General features: G+C 35.5%; 1 protein-coding gene across 4 annotated transcripts; it reads left to right on the top strand.

The window, feature by feature from the left end:
• The first annotated feature begins 6822 nt into the window (after positions 1 to 6822).
• On the top strand, positions 6823 to 15726 carry LOC103956156 (XIAP-associated factor 1). Of its 4 annotated transcripts, none has more exons than XM_048583547.1 (7): positions 6827 to 6986; positions 7068 to 7160; positions 7617 to 7752; positions 10081 to 10218; positions 10318 to 10439; positions 12043 to 12137; positions 15499 to 15726. In XM_048583547.1, the coding sequence occupies exons 2-7, from the start codon at positions 7117 to 7119 to the stop codon at positions 15561 to 15563; spliced, it is 600 nt and encodes a 199-aa protein (XP_048439504.1). In that variant the 5' UTR covers positions 6827 to 6986; positions 7068 to 7116; the 3' UTR covers positions 15564 to 15726. The 4 variants fall into 4 exon arrangements, with proteins under 4 accessions (XP_009366372.2, XP_048439504.1, XP_048439503.1 ...); XM_048583546.1 differs by having other exon boundaries at positions 12043 to 12156; positions 15518 to 15726; XM_009368097.3 differs by lacking the exon at positions 15499 to 15726 and having other exon boundaries at positions 6823 to 6948; positions 12043 to 12365.
• The last annotated feature ends 6368 nt before the right edge of the window (positions 15727 to 22094 follow it).

The raw sequence follows: 22094 nt of genomic DNA, 5'->3' as shown, positions 1-22094 counted from the left end.
TATTGAGCTGTCATGGCCACTTAGTAGATATTGTTAGCTAATTTGGTTTTATCTGATTAAACTTGAAGCTCATTTGGTGCCTCTCCCATGCTGAGAAAAACGTGGTGATAATTTTCTATTCGTATTTCATCTTAATCTTTTAGATTTTTTAGTCATTCTGAAATCTTCTACTCCAACATATATAGATGCATTAGAGTAGGGTTTTTGCTGCCGTTGCCACGTGCATTGGAATTACACATTCTACTTTTTATTGAGTATATGTGACATGTCAGCAATTGCCACATCAGCATCCACATCAGCATCCACATCAGCATAGCTTTTATGTTAGCTTATGTGATAAGCTTAGTAGTGTTAGAAGTAGATATATAAGACTTTTTCCCTCTCTGTATTTTCTAGATTCATTCATTTTGTTAATAAAACAGATATAAAGATTTCAGCCTTTTTCTTCCACAAGCTTTCTTCATTTAATCTTTCCTTCTTCAATTGTTAAATCTGGTGATTGATTTCATCTGTTAATATGGTATCTCAGAGCCTTTTTTGCTCGCGCAATTGATCTTGGACGGATTTCCGCTGCTCCGTTTCTCGAGGTTTTCTCTGATCTTTGCTGTTTCAAGAATTTTGTGAAGGTGAAGTTTTGGGTATTTTTTTTTGGAATCAGTATCATAGTTCTATTTGTTACAATCTTGATTTCTGAAATGATGAAGGCCGATGCCAAACTTGCTTCGTTTGATGATGATAGTGCTTTTGAGTTGATAATAATTTGTTCTGAATGCCGATGTCGTTTGATTAATTGAGGTCGATAACCATTGTGTTCATCAAGATCTGACAGTTTTGATTGAAGAATTTTCTGGTTTCAAGATTTTTGTGCAGTTTCTTTTTCATCTAGGTTATTTTGGTTTCATCTGGGTCTTTCTGTAATTACTTCTTTCTTACCAAATCATGTCTGAATCGGTGAAGTTGGAGAGTCTTTTAGGGATGTTGACTATCAAACTGAATGATGATAATTTCATCAAATGGAATTTTCAGTTTTGTTCTGTACTTCGGGGGTATGATTTGTTTGATCACTTCACTGGTGATTCTGTTTGTCCTCCTAAATATGTTTTGACTCCTGAGTTAGGTGTTACCAAGGAAGTTAATACTACCTACAGAGATTAGATTAAGGCCGATATGGCTTTGTTAAGTCTTCTCATTGCTACACTTAGTGATGATGCTATGAAGCATGTAGTTGGTTGTAAAACTTCTCATGAGGCTTGGGTTGCGTTGCAAGATCGATATATGGCTGTTTCTAGTGCTAGTATTAATCATTTGAAGGCTGAGTTGCACACTATTCAGAAAGGTGGTGATAGTGTAGACAAGTTTTTGTTGAGGTTGAAGGTCATTAAAGATAAACTTGTTGCTGCTGGTGAGAAAGTCTCCGATCATGATATTGTTATAGCGGCATTGATTGGTCTTCCACCTGATTTTGACATAATTCGAACAGTCATTCTAGCCAGAGAAACACCAATTACACTGAAGGAATTTCGGGCACAATTGTTAGAGGCTGAAAAGAATCTTGAGACTCGGATGCAGTCTCTTGTTCATACTATGGCTGCAATGTATAGTAATGCTGGTTTGCCTACATGTAATCCTATGACGAGTTCTTCTGGTTCTTCTAGTACTTCAGGGTCTGCTGCTCAGTTTCCTCAAAATTATGGATATGGTTTTGTTGCTCCTGGTTCTTCCAGTGTTGGGTTTTCTCAGTCTCCTGGCTTCTCATAGCCTCCTGGTTTTTCTCAGCACTCTGGTTTCTCTCAGATGTCTAGTGGGCCTCATGGAAATAATTTTCCACCTAATGGGAATGCTTTTGGTGGTCAAGGCCATCGTTCCTATGGCAATACTACAGGTTATAAAGGCAGAGGTTCAGGGGGTTTTAAACCCAAGTTTAATGGTTTTAAAAATGGCAATGTTTGGTCTGGCAATACATCAAATAGGCAAGAGGTTATTCCTGAGTGTCAGATTTGCTCAAGGAAATGACATACTGCAGTCACTTGTTTGTATCGAAATGACAATACTCAACCACCTCAGGAGTGCCAGATTTGTGGAAAGAGGGGTCACATTGCAGTTGACTGTAGACACAGGGGAAACTTTTCCTATCAAGGGGCTTCTCCACCTCCTTCTCTCAGTGCCAATTATGCTTATCAGGATTTAAGCTCTGTCTTTCAGTATCCTCCTTCGGGACCTTCTTCTGCATATCATATTCCTTATGGTTTTCCTGGCAACACTTCTGCGCAGTCTTCCTCTTCAGGTTTTTCACCAGCTCCTGCCTTTATGACTCAGGCTTCACAGTCTAATATGTTCTCTGACATTCCTGGAGTTACTATGTCATCAAATGTGCCTGATTTACCTACACAATCTGCTTCTGAGGGTGAGTGTTAGATAGTGGACACTGGGGCTTCACATCATATGAGTCCTGATATTACTCTATTAGAATCTGCAGTTCCTTATAATGAAGATAAGAAGATTGTTGTTGGGAATGGTACAGGTTTGGATGTTCACAATATTGGCATTGTGACTATTCAAAATCCTCCTAATAATCTTTATCTTCGTAATGTTTTACATGTTCCAATGTTGACTGTTAATCTTCTTTCTGTAAAACAGTTGTGCAAAGATAATCACAGTTGGTTTATCTGTGATGATTTAAACTTCTTTGTGCAGGACAAGGCCATAGGGGTGGTACTTTACCAAGGAAGGAGTAGCAATAATGACTTGTTTCGGATTCCTGTACATGTGTTCCCCAAGCTACTGACTCCAGGTGTTCTTTGTTCTTCTGCGTTATTGGGAAAAGCTGTTAAGTCTTCATTGTGGCATCATCGGTTGGGCCACCCTTCTAATGACATTCTCGCAGCCATGTTACAAAGTTCTCAGGTTTTAGTAGCTAGTGATGTAACTACTCATGTTTGTTCTGATTGTCTTAGTGGCAAGATGAGTAAATTGCCTTTTTCAGAAAAGCTAGATAGAGTTGATATTCCATTTCATAAAGTGCATTGTGATATCTGGGGACCTTCACCTGTTACTTCTCTTGAGGGTTTTAGATACTATGTGTCATTTGTAGATGAGGCTACTCGATTTGTATGGATATTCCCTTTAATGAATAAATCAGAAACTTTTGGTATCTTTGTTCGATTTTGTGCTTATGTTGAGAATCAATTTAATAGTAAGGTCAAGGTTCTTCAAACTGATGGTGGTGGTGAGTTCTTGAGTAATGTTTTTAAGGACTATCTTCATACTCATGGTATTCTACACTTTATTTCTTGCCCTTACACCCCACAACAAAATGGTTTAGTGGAACGGAAGCATAGGCATGTTGTTGAGACTGCTCTTACTATGATGACTGCTGCAAAATTGCCTCTCAAGTTTTGGTATCATGCTGTTGCGCATGCTGTGTTTCTGATTAATCGAATGCCAGCTCACAATCTTGGGATGAAGTCTCCTTTTAGCATTTTGTTCCACAAGACACCTGACATTTCTTCTATTAGAATTTTTGGTTCAGCTATCTATCCTTATCTTAGACCTTACAATGCTCATAAGCTTCAACCTCGATCTTCTCAATGTGTATTTTTGGGCTATTATTTTGGATACAAAGGTGCTATCTGTTATAATCGGGTTACAGGCAAGCTTTTAATCTCTAGGCATGTCATTCATGATGAGGATTGTTTTCCTTTTGCTAGTACTTCAGTCTCTTCACAGTGTGACAATTATGGGCCTGTCAATAATACCAATGTGTCTACACGGCCTATTGTTGTGAATGTAGTCTCTTCCTCTCCGAGACAAGGACTTGCTTCCTCTAGTACTGCTGTTCCACATGTATCTGCATCCTCTTATACATCAGTTGGTACTCCAACTTCAAGTCACTCTCCTTCTGAACACAATGTACAGGATTCCTCTTTAGATGCTACTCTCTCACATTCCCCTGTGGTGCCTGTCCATTCTCCTCGACAGTTGGAAGTGGTGGTACCAGCAACTGTTCCTTTGGGTTCTGAAGCTTTATCCCCTGATTCTGTTCCTCATGGTATTCAGACAAGGTTCAAGACTAGTACTATAACCCGGAAAGATTATAGTGCTCTTGCTACACTGTTTCCTCACATTCACTCCTTGGAATTACATGACAGTAATCATTTTTCTGGAGGATTTACATTTCTTGCAGACATTGTTGATGTCTCTGAGCCTTCAACTTTCAGAATTGCTTCTCAAATTCCTCAATGGCAGAAAGCAATGCAAGAGGAGTTCGATGCTTTACAAGCTCAAGGTACATGGACCCTTGTTCCTTCTCCCCTTGATAAGAACATTATTGGCTGCAAGTGGGTATATAAAATCAAAAGAAATCCTGATGGGACTATTTCTAGATATAAAGCTAGATTAGTAGCCCAAGGTTTTAGTCAAGAAAAAGGTTTAGATTACACAGAAACCTTTAGTCCTGTGGTTCGGCATACCACTGTGAGGATTATTCTTGCTTTGGCAGCTACAAATCGTTGGTCTCTTAGGCAACTTGATGTTAAGAACGCTTTCTTACATGAGGAATTACATGAGGAGGTCTATATGAAACAACCTCAAGGTTTCGTAGACTCTGAGTATCCTTCACATGTATGTAAACTTGTCAAGTCTTTATATGGATTAAAGCAGGCTCCACGGGCCTGGAATGCCAAATTCACAAGCTATTTGACTGTTCTTGGTTTTCAAATGTCCCTCTCAGATTCCAGCATGTTTGTTAAAGAAGTGAATACCGATGTGGTCATTCTGTTACTGTATGTTGATGGTATCATCATCACTGGTTCAAATTCAGTTTTCATTCAATCTGTGATAGATGATTTGGCTGGGGTGTTTGATCTTAAGGATTTGGGTAAGCTTACATACTTTCTAGGTTTACAAATCCACTATAAATCTAATGGTGATATCTTTGTGAATCAAGAAAAGTATATCACAGATCTGATACATAAAGCTGGGATGGACAATTGTAGGCCTTGTTCTACACCCTGTCAGCCACATAACTCTGTCTTGGTTGCTGAAGGGGAATTATTATCTGATCCTACGCTCTTTCGCAGTCTTGTTGGCGCTTTACAGTAGTTGACATTTACTAGACCGGATATAGCTTTTGCTGTTAACAATGTCTGTCAATTCATGAGTGCTCCCACAGATGTACATTTTGGTTTGGTTAAGAGAATATTGCGATTTCTTCAGGGGACTATGACCTGTGGCTTGACTTTTACTGCTGGAACTGATCTGCAAATCAAGGGGTATAGTGATTCTGATTGGGCAGCTAATGTTAATACACGGAGGTCCATTACTGGTTATGTCATTTTCTTGGGTGCTAATCCTGTGTCCTGGCAGTCTAAGAAACAACATTCTGTTTCTCGGAGTTCCACAGAAGCTGAATACAAGGCCTTAGCTCATGCAGCTGCTGATATTGCTTGGCTCAGGTTGATTTTAAAGGATTTGTGTGTTGTGTTGCCTAATCCTCCTCTGTTATGTTGTGACAATCAGTCAGCAATTGCCCTTAGTTTAAATCCAGTGCAGCATTCCAGAATTAAACATTTATAAACAGATTTTCATTTCATTCGTGAACGTGTCCAACGGGGTGACTTGATCGTTCAATATGTTTCTACCAAAGATCAGGTTGCAGATGTTCTCACTAAAGGTTTACATGGACCTGATTTTCTTCGACATACTGGCAATCTCAAACTGGGACTTCCCAGTTACGATTGAGGGGGGGTATTGAGTATATGTGACATGTCAGCAATTGCCACATCAGCATCCACATCAGCATAGCTTTTATGTTAGCTTATGTGATAAGCTTAGTAGTGTTAGAAGTAGATATATAAGACTTTTTCCCTCTCTGTATTTTCTAGATTCATTCATTTTGTTAATAAAACAGATATAAAGATTTCGGCCTTCTTCTTCCACAAGCTTTCTTCGTTTAATCTTTCCTTCTTCAATTGTTAAATCTGGTGATTGATTTCATCTGTTAATACTTTTCATTTGCCGTCGTAGCACTGCTAAAAAGAGATTTTTACAGCTTCCTTATGATGTTACATGTTAGTCGACAACCATGCATTAGGAAGAAAAGGAAATCATGTTTCCTTCATTGTTCATTCAAAGACCATCTGCTGCATGCTCTAGTTTTCCACAAGTCTGTATCAAACCTTCACTCTTCGTTTTTCTCTTATGCTGCATATTCAAGTTTTGTTTCATTATTATATATATTGTTGTATTTTACCTTAGTGTTTGTCTCTTGCATTGAATATATATAGTGCACTTTGCATTTGCTATAATATATTTGCATGCGATATTTTAGCAGCTGAGTGAGGGTTTTAAGACAGTCGGGAGTAGCATGTGTTGTTAAGGGGAAATTCATATTTTTCATGCGTTGTGATTTTCGTAATTAGTTGATTTTCCAAAGATTATTTCATCATACATACATTTTGCACGATCGCATTAGTATCCTGCAAAGAAAGTGATTGATGGCTGCATTAGTGTCGTGCCACTCATTTCGTCACTGTAATTGAGAGTTTTTAGATTCAAATTTCTTGATTTAAGAGTTTGATACCAATTTATTCTTTCTATTTTTAAGTGTAAATATCTCGTAGTATTGAATAATTAAAATCAGATCCGCTAGTGTAGAAATATTTCTATTTTATATGATCTTAAAGTCTCGGCGGCCCAGTAGGCTTCAAACGGAGTAAACCCATGCCAGAAGGCCCAACCCGGTTCGATACCGACGATGTCCAGCCAGCTGAGCCCCCTCTCAAATCCCCATAGTCAATACTCATTCTGTTTTATTAGGTTGCAAAAGTTCTTTATTTATTTTCCTTCAAACAAAAAAAAGTGAAACCGGCTTGTTAGACTTAGACTTTTGCCTCATATATTACTCTTCTGCTCCTTCCCTTTCGTTTGATCAAAAAATTAACAATAATTATAAGTCTGCCGAAACACAGAAGCTCTTTTTGCTTTCGGTAATTTTCATCCAACAAATTCTCCTTCTTTTCTCCCCCCAATAATTTCATGTGATTTGTTGCCTAATTTGCTTTTTGCAGATATCTGGTTTCGTTTTTCAAGATATAAGGCTTAATTTTCTGAATCGATATGGCTGTTGCATCTGGAGAAGCAACCACAATATGCAATCACTGGTAATTAATCTTTTTTGGGAGTTTCTGTCTTTGAATTTTGTAATTCTGGGACTATTTTTATGCATGGTTTGAGAAATCTGGGGGACTCCAATTAGAGAAAATCATGATTTTAGCATAATTATGAAGTGGGTTCTTGTGTTTTTTAATTTTTTAGCAGTTGGTCTGAACTTTCTGAGATACCCAATTGATTGATGCTGAAGTTGTTAAAAATTGACGTAGTTGGGTGTTTTCTTACCTTGAGCTGAGATCATTTAGGCATTGAGGCAATCCAGCTTGCTTTCCCTCTACAATCTCTTGAATGCGTTACTGTGTGTTCGATTTTACAAGATCAAACACACTCCTTATATGTTCTATGCCTCAAAGTTGTTTACTTTGCTTAATGGTTTGTAAACATCCAGATGCTTCATGACGCTAACTGTACTCTCCTAACGGACATATTTTTGTTTTTGTTTCCAGTGACAGAGCTATCCCCTCATCAAATATTGACTTGCACTCTGTTCATTGCTTCCGCAATCTAGAAAAGTGTAAAGTCTGTGGTGATATGGTTCCAAAAAAATATGCTGAGGAACATTATTCGAACACCCATGCTCCGGTATGTGTGTTTCCATATTTGCTTTTCTTCCTAGTGCAGTTCATCAAACTTTAAACAAAAGGCAGTTTCTCCTGTTAGTTTTAAGTTAAAACCTACGATTGCCCTGCTTTTGTTTGGCATAAACTTTTCCAGTTTTTACGGAGTATTAAATGTCAGAAGTTAGATTACAATATTTGAATTTGGGTTGACTGTTCTCATGCTCTGGGAGTGAAGGATCTCATTTGCTTTTCTGTTATCTTATCAATTGTATTAGTTACTTGTTTGCTGAACACTTCTATAAGAAATTTTTACCTGATTTGCCTAATTTTTTTCATTTAAATTAAACCCTTCAGATGTCACTCCACCATGGTAACTTTCATAAACCTAAATTCTCCAAGTCCTAGGCCGCCATGTTAACATATGTAATCTGGTCTTTAGTTTTATTGTAAAAGTATTTGAGCATACAGAGATGCCTTCTCTAGATGATAATTGGAGGCATATGAGAATCCATGTACAGCCGACTGTTATTCTTGTCTTGACACTAAGATTGATTGGGTTGTTTTAATACAATAAGTTGATAGCCACTTTTGTGTAGAACTTTGATGCTTGTAGCCTGTACGTGTGAACATGGTAAGTATCTTATAAACAATGTCTCTTCCAACTGGGATAGTTAAAAGAGAATCCATTTTGTCTGCCTCGTTCAGTTCAGGGCTTTGTCGAGTTGACTTATATTATGACTCATTAACTTAATACCCCTATAGTTCATGCAATTTTGTATATCACCCTTATTCTTGTAGAGAGGCACCAACGCCACTAAATTGGCGTCTTCTTCGTTTTTTAAAATCTTATGGAAAAGGTTTGTGAGTCGTGCTATACCCGTCTTTCTGAAGACCTTCAACACATCAATCAGTATATTGTTGAGACCCATTGCTTTTCTATACTTCATCTTTTTCAAAGGCACAACCACTTCCTTTTTCTTGATTCAGTGGTAGACGGAGTAATTTCTAAACTGTTCAGAGTTACTCAACTCACCAAAGAAGTACTCGTGTCGTGTCCTTCATTGAAAAGATTATGAAATGAGCTCTACATCTGTCTTTAACCGGCATTCTCCGTAGCTGGAATATTTCCATTCTCATCCTTGATGCACCTTACTTGGTTCAGGTCTCTTGTCTTCCTTCCCTTGCTCTAACCAATTTATAGATATCCAACTCTCCTTCTTTATTATCTAATCACTTATACATGTCAAAAGCAGCTAGCTTTGCTTCTCTCATGGTTTTCTTTGCCTCCTTCTTCGCTATTTCATCGGTTCGGTTCTATCCTTGTACTTCTTATCCTTAACCTTTTCATGTACCTCCACTTTCCACCACCAAGATTTCTTTTGATGTGGAGCAAAACCCTTGGACTTTTTTTAATACCCCTTCTGCAACTTTTCGGATACAAGTAGCCATGGAATTTCACATTTGGCTAGCTTTCCCCTATATATCCCAAATGCATTGGGTGTGTACTTTCTCTTTGAAAGTTTTTTTTTTTTTTTTTTTTTTTTTGTCCTTTTAGATTCCACCATCTAGACACATGAAGGATGAAGGTCATGTTCTTCCTTTTATCTCTTTTGATATGCACATCCATTACCAACAATCGACGTTGGTTAGCCAAGCTCTCCACTGGTATAACTTTGCAATCCTTACAAGTTATACAGCCTGCCTTCCTCATTAGAAGAAATCTATTTGTGTTTTTGATGACCTACTTTTGAAAGTAATCATATGCTCTTCACTCTTTTTAAAGAAGGTATTGGCTAGAAAGAGTTCATATGCCATTGCAAAATCCAAATTGGCTTCTCCCTCCTCATTTCTCTTCCACCTCTGTAGTTGCCTATCTCCTTATTTACTACTCAAGCATTATGGATACCCTATTGGTAGTACAATGTTGGAAATTATTTACTACTCGGTCATTAATTATTAACTCCTTGTAGGGGCACCAAGTGTCTCAAGTAGCTTTTTAATATGCTATTTATGATATATTATGATTAAAACATGTCTATGATCCTAAATTACTTTTGCATCTGTATCAAGCTCCTTGTCAGTTTACTTAGCAGTCAAATTGAAATGAAAGGTTCATATTATTCGGGAAGCATACAAATCATTAATTATGCCTCTTGCTTGTTCATTTTAATAGAGTGAAAGCTTTTCCATCTATATTGTAGCCTGAGCACACCTTTCTGCACGTGCCCATTTTTTGTCTTATTTTTTTAATTACTTAACAATGCATTTTGTTTGGTTATCATATTAAATTGGGTAAATATACCATTTAACTGTCAATAGTTTGCATCCGAATTGTCATGTATTATTGCAGGTAGCCTGTTCACTTTGTAGTGAGACAATGGAACGTGAAATATTAGCTACCCACAAAGGTGAAAACTGCCCTCAGAGAATTGTCACATGTGACTTCTGTGAGTTCCCATTGCCTGCAATTGATCTTGCTGAGCATCAGGTAAACACTGAACAAAATTGTAAATTTGATGACATTGGATAATATACATCAGCACCAAATCAGTGTTACTGTTATCTCAGTGCTTCTTTGTAATTGTAGGAAGTATGCGGGAATCGAACGGAACTTTGTCATCTTTGTAACAGATACATCAGACTGCGAGAACGCTATAATCATGAAAGTAGATGTAATGGTATCTCAGATAATACCGCCGGTCCTTCCAGGTTGGTTACTATCATTTAGCATTTTCCATATATTAAATCGTATGTTATAGTATTATACACTATTCTAAAAATCCCCGCCTAGCGCCGTATAGGCCACGCCTAGGCACTAGATTGTTGGTCACCGCCCCAATTAATCCATAGGCGTTTGAACATTAAGAAATGGCGCCTATACCTACTTAGGCGCCCACCCAAACCCCCCTAGATCATGACTTTCACTTGGAAAATAGATAACTTTCATTTTGCATTTTATTTTTTTCAATAAATTGTAAGAGACTTGTTGAATATTTAGATGAACACACATTATATGCTTGTTCCCCATGTTTTTATTATGTTCAAATACTTTATAATCTATATGTCATTCTATTTTGCAATTTATTTATCCTAGTGCAATTCTATATTTTTTAAGTATAAGCAAGCACTTATTTGTACCATATATAATAAATATACTTAAATCCTCCTAGTCAGCTAGGCCCCAGCTCGCCGCCCAATTAGTACCTAGTGTCTTTTAGAACCTTGATATTATAGTTGTGTGTAATTGAGCAATTTAATGAAATATCTTGTGAGAAGGCCTAAGAACAAATTTACTTGCCATCTTGTAACTTATAATTGAAGGTCAACTACCTGTGCTTTATAGGTATAGTTATAGATTATTGGACATGCCTATCTCATATCCCTCCCCCCTACCCCAACTAGTTTCACTTGGTTTGGGAAGAATATGTTGGTCCTCTAGGTTCCAACGCTAGTATCAGTAATAGTTACTCATAGTAATATTACAAATTTATCCTTTTTTGTCACTTTTGGTTGTTTCTAAGATTGGATTAAACTAGATAACCCACTAGATTCGATCTATGTTGAAGAATTGAAGGTCAATTTCTTAATTTTGTCCAAGGATGGAGTAGTCATGAAGGAAAATTCCCTCCAATCCCCACAAAATGGTAGGATTAGAAGGAATTAAGTTTCCTTCATGACTAATCCATATTCTAACCTTCATAAGGGATAAAATTTGGATGTTGACCTTCTTTCCTTGCTTCAACATACCTTGAGTCTAGTGAGTTATCCAATTGAATCCTAGATACTGAAACTGCGTAAATAATTATTTGGAAAGAAAAAGGGAATGAAAAGTGTCCCCAATTATTCTATCACACACTAACCCATCAGTCTTTGAAGTTTGTTTCTTTTTAATTTGGGGTTCATTTGTAACTTTTTGTTGTTAGTGCGATAAAGTAACAAGAGAAGTGAAATTGAGTCAAGATATTGTGATTACTAGCTCATGCTCGCAGTACAAGCTGATTTACATTTTAGTTAGCATGGTGTTACAATCTGATTATGAGTGCATCAGATTCATTAGATTTCTTCAGGTTGGTTGATCTTGTGAAAACCTCCGCTTTTGTAATCCTGCACTGTCAACGTTTCACCGTCTTTGAATGAGCTGGGAAAGAATTTATTTTATTTACCTTATTTGAAACTGCCTAACCTTTTTAGCACATTTAGTCATTGGTTGACATTAGGGACAGTCTAATCTTAGAATTACGGTGACTGGTTAAGTGTTGACCCTGTTGTGTTCATCTGTCGTGGGTATTAATTTTTGGATTTTCATCTAAAGGGATGATAGGGCAGCTGAAAGAAGGCAGGGTCCTCCAAGAAGACAGGCGAACGAGTTTTCACGGAAGCGGCTTATGTTCACCATTGCACTAACAGGTATTGCTGTACTATTAGGGTCTCTTTTTTTCCAGAGAAAGCCAGACGAGAGTCAAGTGCATTAGCAATTGAGAAAATGGACTCATTGGGTTATGTAAATCTTTTTTAAGCTTCAGTTTATATGTATCGTAAATCTTCTGAAGTCGTACCCGCTGTTGTAACCGTATTAAACTCCATTGAGATTGTGATAATACACTTTCTGGTTATTAATATGCTTGTTTTGTACTATTAATTTCGTTATTTTGGGTGAATAAATATGACCATTGTAAAGTAAACACGGGAAATACAGCCATCTTTTTCCATACCACATACTATTTTATTCATACAGCCGACTCCACTTAATAGGACAAGGTCTTTTTGTTTTTCTGGGATTGTACTTGTTACGCTTTTTTATTTTTCGCCTTATTTCCTTGGCATGCCACTTCGTTTGTGGGCACTGTTTTTAACTTTTACGTATTACTGATTAACTTTCATGTTTAATCCCCTTTCAATTTCCTTAAAATGAAAACGAGACCTTAAGAGTAAGATCTCAATCGATGGTATAATTTCATGCACCTATGTGAATATTTTTGTTGCTTGGGTCAAGAAATTGAAAATTTAGTTTTGGTAAATCCAAATACTAAGAGAGTGTCACTTAGTACTACAGTCTAAGTAGATTTAGGCGTACTTTCTTAATTTTCAAACGCCTAGAGATTAATCGGAAAGGTGGCCAACCGTCTAGTGACTAGGTGAGGATTTTTAGAACAATGATTAGATCCTAACTTTTCAAGTGTATTGTGCAAGATAACGTTACCAACAAATATTTCAGCTCAGTTTCAGCATTGGAACGCAATTAAGTTTTTCTCTTTGGAGTCGTAAGGTTTCTTCTAATTTTAACCTCTGCTTTACTCGGTACTTTTTGCATGATTTTATATTGATAATAGGAATTGTGTGGGGAGAAAGAAGAAAGAATGACAAGGAAGAAATAACACCCAACAACGACAAGACCTCCAAAAGAAGGGGCAACAGTAGTGACCGCTTTCAATTTGGGCAAATTGTTTAAAAGGCGTGTGATATATACAGGCCTCTCACGTGCGTGGTACAACGTTTGGAGAGATTAGTAAAAATAAGCATTGAATCATATATTATTTTTTAAAAGAAGAATATATATAATGTGAGGATTTTAAGTAAATATATTAGTGGGACGTAATATGGTTGGGTCTTAACAAACTAAAGAACAAAACATTAGCGAAACAAAAGGAAGGATAATCTGTATCTATACTTACTATATAAAGCCAGCAGTCCCATTTAGAGTCACAGGCTTCACCAAAAATAATAGGACAAAAATGCCCCCAAACAAAAAAAGTTCTAAAGCAGCTCAAGTTATGCATCAAATAATACAGGGGTATTTTCGTCATATACATAGTATTTTTTTTATAAATAATTTTTTTTGTGCAGTTTTTTATTTTATTTTTATAATCAATACCTCACAATGGGTTAGTAATAATGTGATTCAATCAGTTATTTATTAAATATTATTTTCTCTATTTTTAAACACGTTCAAAGCATCTTAAAAGGCGTAATGCTGATTATAAAAAAAGTTTTTCGCACGCGCATAATAATGTGATTTAATTAGTTGTCAAATGATTTTTTTTAACAAACGATATTATCTACACTAAGGGGGAAGGGATGGGCTTAGCCTCATAATAGGCTAGCAATAATGTGATTCAAAAAATTGTGTAGTCGTGCATAGCACTGTGATTCAAAAAATGCTTTTTGTACATGCTTAGCAGCCTTATTTGGGGTCACGGGCTTCACAAAAAATAATGGGAACAAAATGCCCACAAACAAAAAAGTTCAAAAGCAGTCCAAAATAATGCAAGGGTATTTTCATCATATAAATAGTATTTTTTTTATAATTAATTTTTTTTGTGCAGTTTTTTATTTTATTTTTATAATCAATACCTCACAATGGGCTAGCAATAATGTGATTCAATCATTTATTTATTAAATATTATTTTCTCTATTTTTAAACATATTCAAAACATCTTTAAGAGGCGTAGTGCTAGTTATAAAAAAATGTCTTTCACACGTACATAATAATATGATTTAATTAGTTGTCAAATGATTGTTCTTTTTTTTTTTGACAAACGATATTATTTACACTAAGGGAGAGGGGTGGGCTTAGCCTCACAATGGGCTAGTAATAATATGATTCAAAAAAATGTGTAGTCGCGCTTAGCACCGTGATTCAAAATATGCTTTTTGCACGTGCTTAACAGCGGAGATTTGAGATCACGAGCTTCACCAAATATAATGGGACAAAAATGCACACAAACAAAAAAGTTCAAAAGCAGTCCAAAATAATGTAAGGGTATTTTCGTCATATAAATAGTATTTTTATTTTATAATTAATTTTTTTGAGCATTTTTTATTTTTATTTTTATAATTAGTACCTCACAATGGGCTAGTAATAATGTGATTCAATCAGTTGTTTATTAAAGGTTATTTTCTCTATTTTCAAACACGTTCAAAACATCTTAAGAGACGTAGTGCCGGTTATAAAAAAAAGGTTTTTCACACGCTCATAATAATATGATTCAATTAGTTGTCAAATGATATTTTTTTTTTTGAACAAACAATATTATCTACCCTGAGGGGAGGAAGTAGGCTTAGCCTCACAATGGGCTAGTAATAATGTGATTCAAAAACTGTGTAGTCGCGCGTAGCACGCCGTGATTCAAAAAATGTCTTTTGTACTCGTGTGCATGAAGACTAGTAAAAACAAAAGGGCAGAAGATTATGGGTTAAAAGAAAAGTTGATTAACATGTTTATTTTCTATTAGTGACACGTCACATATTTTATAAATATGGTCTAAAAAGCTGATCTACCTATTATTCAAATCGAAATATCAGTAAAACAAAGACGGTAGGGGATAATCATGTAATCAAAATCATTGCAACTTTAGGAAATCGATGCCTTCCTTGTAAAGATAAAACGGTGGTATCTTCTTATCGTGAGTTGCACCAACGACTCTGCAACAATATTTTTTTTCTTTTTGATTTTGTGACCACTTAGAGGTTAATCACGGCAGTAATAGACATCCTAGAGTTTGGCTGATTTTTAAAACACTGCTAGGAAGAAGAAAAAAAGCAAATTTGTTTCTAAATTTCATTGTTACTTTCCAATTACCAAAGAAGTTAAGGGGTGCGTATCCTTAAATGGTGTTATTGCTCATCACCTTACTTATTATCATTTGATGAGTGTAAATTTTGAGATATGTGTCTATCCATTACACAAATCTCGAAATTATAACTCATCCAAGAGTGGTATATAGAGTGGTGATCATCACTCTACTTATTATCACCATTGCACTAACAGGTATTGCTGTACTATTAGGGTCTCTTTTTTTCCAGAGAAAGCCAGACGAGAGTCAAGTGCATTAGCAATTGAGGAAATGGACTCATTGGGTTATGTAAATCTTTTTTAAGCTTCAGTTTATATGTATCGTAAATCTTCTGAAGTCGTACCCGCTGTTGTAACCGTATTAAACTCCATTGAGATTGTGATAATACACTTTCTGGTTATTAATATGCTTGTTTTGTACTATTAATTTCGTTATTTTGGGTGAATAAATATGACCATTGTAAAGTAAACACGGGAAATACAGCCATCTTTTTCCATACCACATACTATTTTATTCATACAGCCGACTCCACTTAATAGGACAAGGTTTTTTTGTTTTTCTGGGATTGTACTTGTTACGCTTTTTTATTTTTCGCCTTATTTCCTTGGCATGCCACTTCGTTTGTGGGCACTGTTTTTAACTTTTACGTATTACTGATTAACTTTCATGTTTAATCCCCTTTCAATTTCCTTAAAATGAAAACGAGACCTTAAGAGTAAGATCTCAATCGATGGTATAATTTCATGCACCTATGTGAATATTTTTGTTGCTTGGGTCAAGAAATTGAAAATTTAGTTTTGGTAAATCCAAATACTAAGAGAGTGTCACTTAGTACTACAGTCTAAGTAGATTTAGGCGTACTTTCTTAATTTTCAAACGCCTAGAGATTAATCGGAAAGGTGGCCAACCGTCTAGTGACTAGGTGAGGATTTTTAGAACAATGATTAGATCCTAACTTTTCAAGTGTATTGTGCAAGATAACGTTACCAACAAATATTTCAGCTCAGTTTCAGCTTTGGAACGCAATTAAGTTTTTCTCTTTGGAGTCGTAAGGTTTCTTCTAATTTTAACCTCTGCTTTACTCGGTACTTTTTGCATGATTTTATATTGATAATAGGAATTGTGTGGGGAGAAAGAAGAAAGAATGACAAGGAAGAAATAACACCCAACAACGACAAGACCTCCAAAAGAAGGGGCAACAGTAGTGACTGCTTTCAATTTGGGCAAATTGTTTAAAAGGCGTGTGATATATACTAATCTCTCTGCATGCATGATTAAATAAAGGCCTCTCACGTGCGTGGTACAACGTTTGGAGAGATTAGTATGTATAAGCATTGAATCATATATTATTTTTTAAAAGAAGAATATATATAATGTGAGGATTTTAAGTAAATATATTAGTGGGACGTAATATGGTTGGGTCTTAACAAACTAAAGAACAAAACATTAGCGAAACAAAAGGAAGGATAATCTGTATCTATACTTACTATATAAAGCCAGCAGTCCCATTTAGAGTCACAGGCTTCACCAAAAATAATAGGACAAAAATGCCCCCAAACAAAAAAAGTTCTAAAGCAGCTCAAGTTATGCATCAAATAATACAGGGGTATTTTCGTCATATACATAGTATTTTTTTTATAAATAATTTTTTTGTGCAGTTTTTTATTTTATTTTTATAATCAATACATCACGATGGGTTAGTAATAATGTGATTCAATCAATTATTTATTAAATATTATTTTCTCTATTTTTAAACACGTTCAAAGCATCTTAAAAGGCGTAATGCTGATTATAAAAAAAGTTTTTCGTAATAATGTGATTTAATTAGTTGTCAAATGATTTTTTTTAACAAACGATATTATCTACACTAAGGGGGAAGGGGTGGGCTTAGCCTCACAATATGCTAGCAATAATGTGATTCAAAAAATTGTGTAGTCGTGCATAGCACTGTGATTCAAAAAATGCTTTTTGTACATGCTTAGCAGCCTTATTTGGGGTCACGGGCTTCACAAAAAATAATGGGAACAAAATGCCCACAAACAAAAAAGTTCAAAAGCAGTCCAAAATAATGCAAGGGTATTTTCATCATATAAATAGTATTTTTTTTATAATTAATTTTTTTTGTGCAGTTTTTTATTTTATTTTTATAATCAATACCTCACAATGGGCTAGCAATAATGTGATTCAATCATTTATTTATTAAATATTATTTTCTCTATTTTTAAACATATTCAAAACATCTTTAAGAGGCGTAGTGCTAGTTATAAAAAAATGTCTTTCACACGTACATAATAATGTGATTTAATTAGTTGTCAAATGATTGTTCTTTTTTTTTTTTGACAAACGATATTATTTACACTAAAGAAGAGGGGGTGGGCTTAGCCTCACAATGGGCTAGTAATAATATGATTCAAAAAAATGTGTAGTCGCGCTTAGCACCGTGATTCAAAATATGCTTTTTGCACGTGCTTAACAACGGAGATTTGAGATCACGAGCTTCACCAAATATAATGGGACAAAAATGCACAGAAACAAAAAAGTTCAAAAGCAGTCCAAAATAATGTAAGGGTATTTTCGTCATATAAATAGTATTTTTATTTTATAATTAATTTTTTTGAGCATTTTTTATTTTTATTTTTATAATTAGTACCTCACAATGGGCTAGTAATAATGTGATTCAATCAGTTGTTTATTAAAGGTTATTTTCTCTATTTTCAAACACGTTCAAAACATCTTAAGAGACGTAGTGCCGGTTATAAAAAAAGATTTTTCACACGCTCATAATAATATGATTCAATTAGTTGTCAAATGATATTTTTTTTTTTTGAACAAACAATATTATCTACCCTAAGGGGAGAAGTAGGCTTAGCCTCACAATGGGCTAGTAATAATGTGATTCAAAAACTATGTAGTCGCGCGTAGCACGCCGTGATTCAAAAAATGTCTTTTGTACTCGTGTGCATGAAGACTAGTAAAAACAAAAGGCCAGAAGATTATGGGTTAAAAGAAAAGTTGATTAACATGTTTATTTTCTATTAGTGACACGTCACATATTTTACAAATATGGTCTAAAAAGTTGATCTACCTATTATTCAAATCGAAATATCAGTAAAACAAAGACGGTGAGGTCGTTTCAAAGAGAAAAAAAAGGGATAATCATGTAATCAAAATCATTGCAACTTTAGGAAATCGATGCCTTCCTAGTAAAGATAAAACGGTGGTATCTTCTTATCGTGAGTTGCACCAACGGCTTTGCAACAATATTTTTTTTCTTTTTGATTTTGTGACCACTTAGAGGTTAATCACTGCAGTAATAGACAACCTAGAGTTTGGCTGATTTTTAAAACACTTCTAGGAAGAAAAAAAAAAAAAGCAAATTTGTTTCTAAATTCTGTTGTTACTTTCCAATTACCAAACAAGTTAAGGGGTGCGTATCCTTAAATGGTATTATTGCTCATCACCTTACTTATTATCATTTGATGAGTGTAAATTTTGAGATTTGTGTCTATCCATTACACAAATCTCGAAATTATAACTCATCCAAGAGTGGTATATTGAGTGGTGATCATCACTCTACTTATTATTACTTCACGATGATGAGCAAAAATATTAAAAAAAAAAAAAAAAAACTATGCAAACCTTTGGAAAAACTTTCCACTAATAAATTGGGTAAATTACACTTTACCACCTTAGGTTTGAGGTCTATTACAACCTCATACAACATCTTCAAAACATTTCACTTTCATACCTCACGTACTATTTTATTTCAATATAATACCTCCGTTACATTTTTCATCCATTGCTCCATTAAGAGCTGACGTGGCTACCACCATTTGTGCCACGTGGCTAAACAATTAATTAAAAAAAGTATAAAATAAAAAATAAAAAAAAACAAGACAAAGAAACCCATTCTCTCCTCCCCCCTGGACCCCCTCCCCCTCCTCCACTCTTCACCTCACCTCCTATCCAAAAACCCACCCCCACTGCCTGTTCATCTTCTTCTTCCACCTTAAAGTGGTCCCTCGCTCTCATAAGTCTCTCCTTCTTCTTCCTCCCTTCTCCTCTCTCTCGCTCCCACATCTTCTTCTCCATGTAAGAGGCTTGTTAATTGAAGATGGTGTTATGGAGGTCCCTGAAATTGGGGTCCTAATGTTTGAACAAATTGAAGAACGAGAGGTGTCGGGGACGAATGTGCAGAGGCCATTAGAGCCTCTATGATCCTCGAGGCTTACCATTGTCGAAAACGACGAGAACATCACCGAGGGAAGTTGAGTCCGAGACTGGGCTCTTCGATTCAAGGGCTTGGGGTTTGAAAATCACCAAGTGCAAACTTTTGTTTGTTCCACGAGAAACATTGGGTCATGGTGGTGGTTTGACATCGATGGGGAACGACGGAAAAGCCACCGTTGGAGTTATCTGGGTGCATCGGGAATCGTCGAAGAAGACAATGAACGGTGGGAGCAACCACCGGGGAGGTGGGGGGTTGTAGGGGAGGTGGGGATGGGGTTGGGGGGGGGGGGTTGCGGAGGAGGTGGGGGGGGGGAGGAATGGATTTCTGGGTTCTTTCTTTTTTCACATTTTTTTAATTAATATTTTTATTTTTTTAATTAATTGTTTAGCCAGATGGCACAAATATGGCAGCCACGTCAGCTCTTAACGAGCAATGGAATGGAAAATGTAATGAAAATATTATATTAAAAGAAAATAGTTACGCGAGGTATGCCTAAAGAAGTTTAATTCTCCCTTTCGATATCACTTGTATTAAAAACTTTCTTAAATTTGTTAAGTTGTGGCCATAATTTTTTTTTTCAAAAAATGGGCAATTTGGCATTTGATCAAGATAAATAAAATGATGTTGCTTTACCGCAGTAACAATAAAAAACTAAGTCTATATACCTTAGTGCAAGTTCGATCTTGTCGGCTCTTCGCACTCCTTATCACTCTACTCAAAATAATAAGGTTTTTATTACAAATGGTTCCTGAAATTTACCCTCGCCATCAAGATGGTCTCTGAAATTGAAAATCAATCAATGTAGTCCTTGAAAATAGGTGTCACAAATCAGTATGGTCATTCTATCACAATTCTGTTAAAAATTTCGTAATGTGCTAATGTGGCACATAAATGGGCCCCACATGATTTACGGGTTTTTATCACAAATGGTCCCTGAAATTGACTCACACTGTTAAGATGGTCCTTGAAATTGACCCACCCCATCAAGATGATCCCTAAAATTGAAAATCGATGAATATGTCCTTTGAAAATAGAGTCACAAATCAATCTCATCATTTCGCTACATTCTTTAAAAAAAATTGTTATGTGCTAAATGTGGGTTTAATAAGTAATTAAAAAAGTTGTCTAAATACATTTTTGCCCACAATTAGAATTTTTTCTTATTGTAGGATCTACTCCGACGAGAGATCCCTTCCATAAATTCGAAGGTACAAGCTTAACAAAGGCCTAAGGGGGGTTGGAATAGTTTTTCAACCAACACTAAATGCACCACAACTATAACCTCATTATCTCAAGGCAGACCTCTCCAAGATTAAGGTTTCAAGGATGTTGATAACGTAAATGTTAATTGTGATGTCCTAGAAGTTGTTACCAATCAGCCAAGTTGTCACCAAATTTGATCTCGATCCAAATTTCAATTCAGTGACAGGGTGTCAAAATGTTTAAAGATGAGTGTATTGAGTTTTTTTTTTTAGAGAATAGACAACGAAGAAGGTAGAGGAATGTGGACTAGGATTGGTGGTGATTGCAGAACTGGGTTTTTGGTTCACAACTTTTTATTAACTATTAAATTATTGGCATATTTGTCGAATTGTCCCCTGAACTTGTATGGAGCTACCAATTTCCCCAAAACTTTAATTTTAGTCGATTACCCCATTGAACTTTTATAGTTAGCCAATTCCCCTTGAACTTTAATTATAGCCGGTTATCCTCTGAACTTTTATAAATAGCCAATTTCCCCCTTGGTGTTAGATTTTAAAAAATTCATCTAATTTTCCATCCATCTTGTTCACGAAAACAACACATGACAACCATATGAGGGCAAAAAGGGAAAAAATTGGATGGATGAAAAATTGAATAAAAGTTTTTAAAATCTAACGCCAAGAGGGAATTGCTATTTATAAAAGTTCATAGAGGAGATCGGCTAAAATTAAAGTTTAAGGGGAAAATTGGCTATTTAAAATAGTTCACAAGGGTCATCGCTAAAATTAAAGTTCAGGATGAAATTGGCAGCTGCATACAAGTTCAAGGGGGCATATCAACAAATACCTCTAAATTATTGAACTTATTTGTAATTTTTTAATTTAATTAGACTTGTGTGATCCATTTATGTGTCACAACAGTAGATACCAAAATTTTTGACATAATTGTGATGGACATGCTACATTGATTTGGAACACTTACTTGCGGGACTACATTGATCGATTTTCAATTTCAAGGACCATTGTGATGTTGCATGTCAATTTTAGGGACCATTTTGATGTCGTAGGTCAATTTCAATGACCATTTGTGAGGAAAAAAGACTTATGAGATCCATTTATGTGCCACATCAGCACTTAATGGAATTTTTAACAGAATTGTGACAAAAATGATCACATTGATTTGCAACACTTATTTTCAGGGACTACATTGATTGATTTTCAATTTCAGGGACCATGTCGATGGTGAAGGTCAATTTAAGAAACCATTTGTGATAAAAAACCAAATAATAATAATAACTTTGACAAAAGGAAAAATAATAATAAATAAATAATAATAATAATAACAAATAAATAAATA

The sequence above is a fragment of a genome, unplaced genomic scaffold (assembly GCF_019419815.1).
Source record: "Pyrus x bretschneideri cultivar Hongxiangsu unplaced genomic scaffold, Pyrus_bretschneideri_v1 Contig2, whole genome shotgun sequence".
In the NCBI taxonomy this organism is placed as follows: Eukaryota; Viridiplantae; Streptophyta; class Magnoliopsida; order Rosales; family Rosaceae; genus Pyrus; species Pyrus x bretschneideri.
This window is presented reverse-complemented; position numbering and strand designations above follow the sequence as displayed.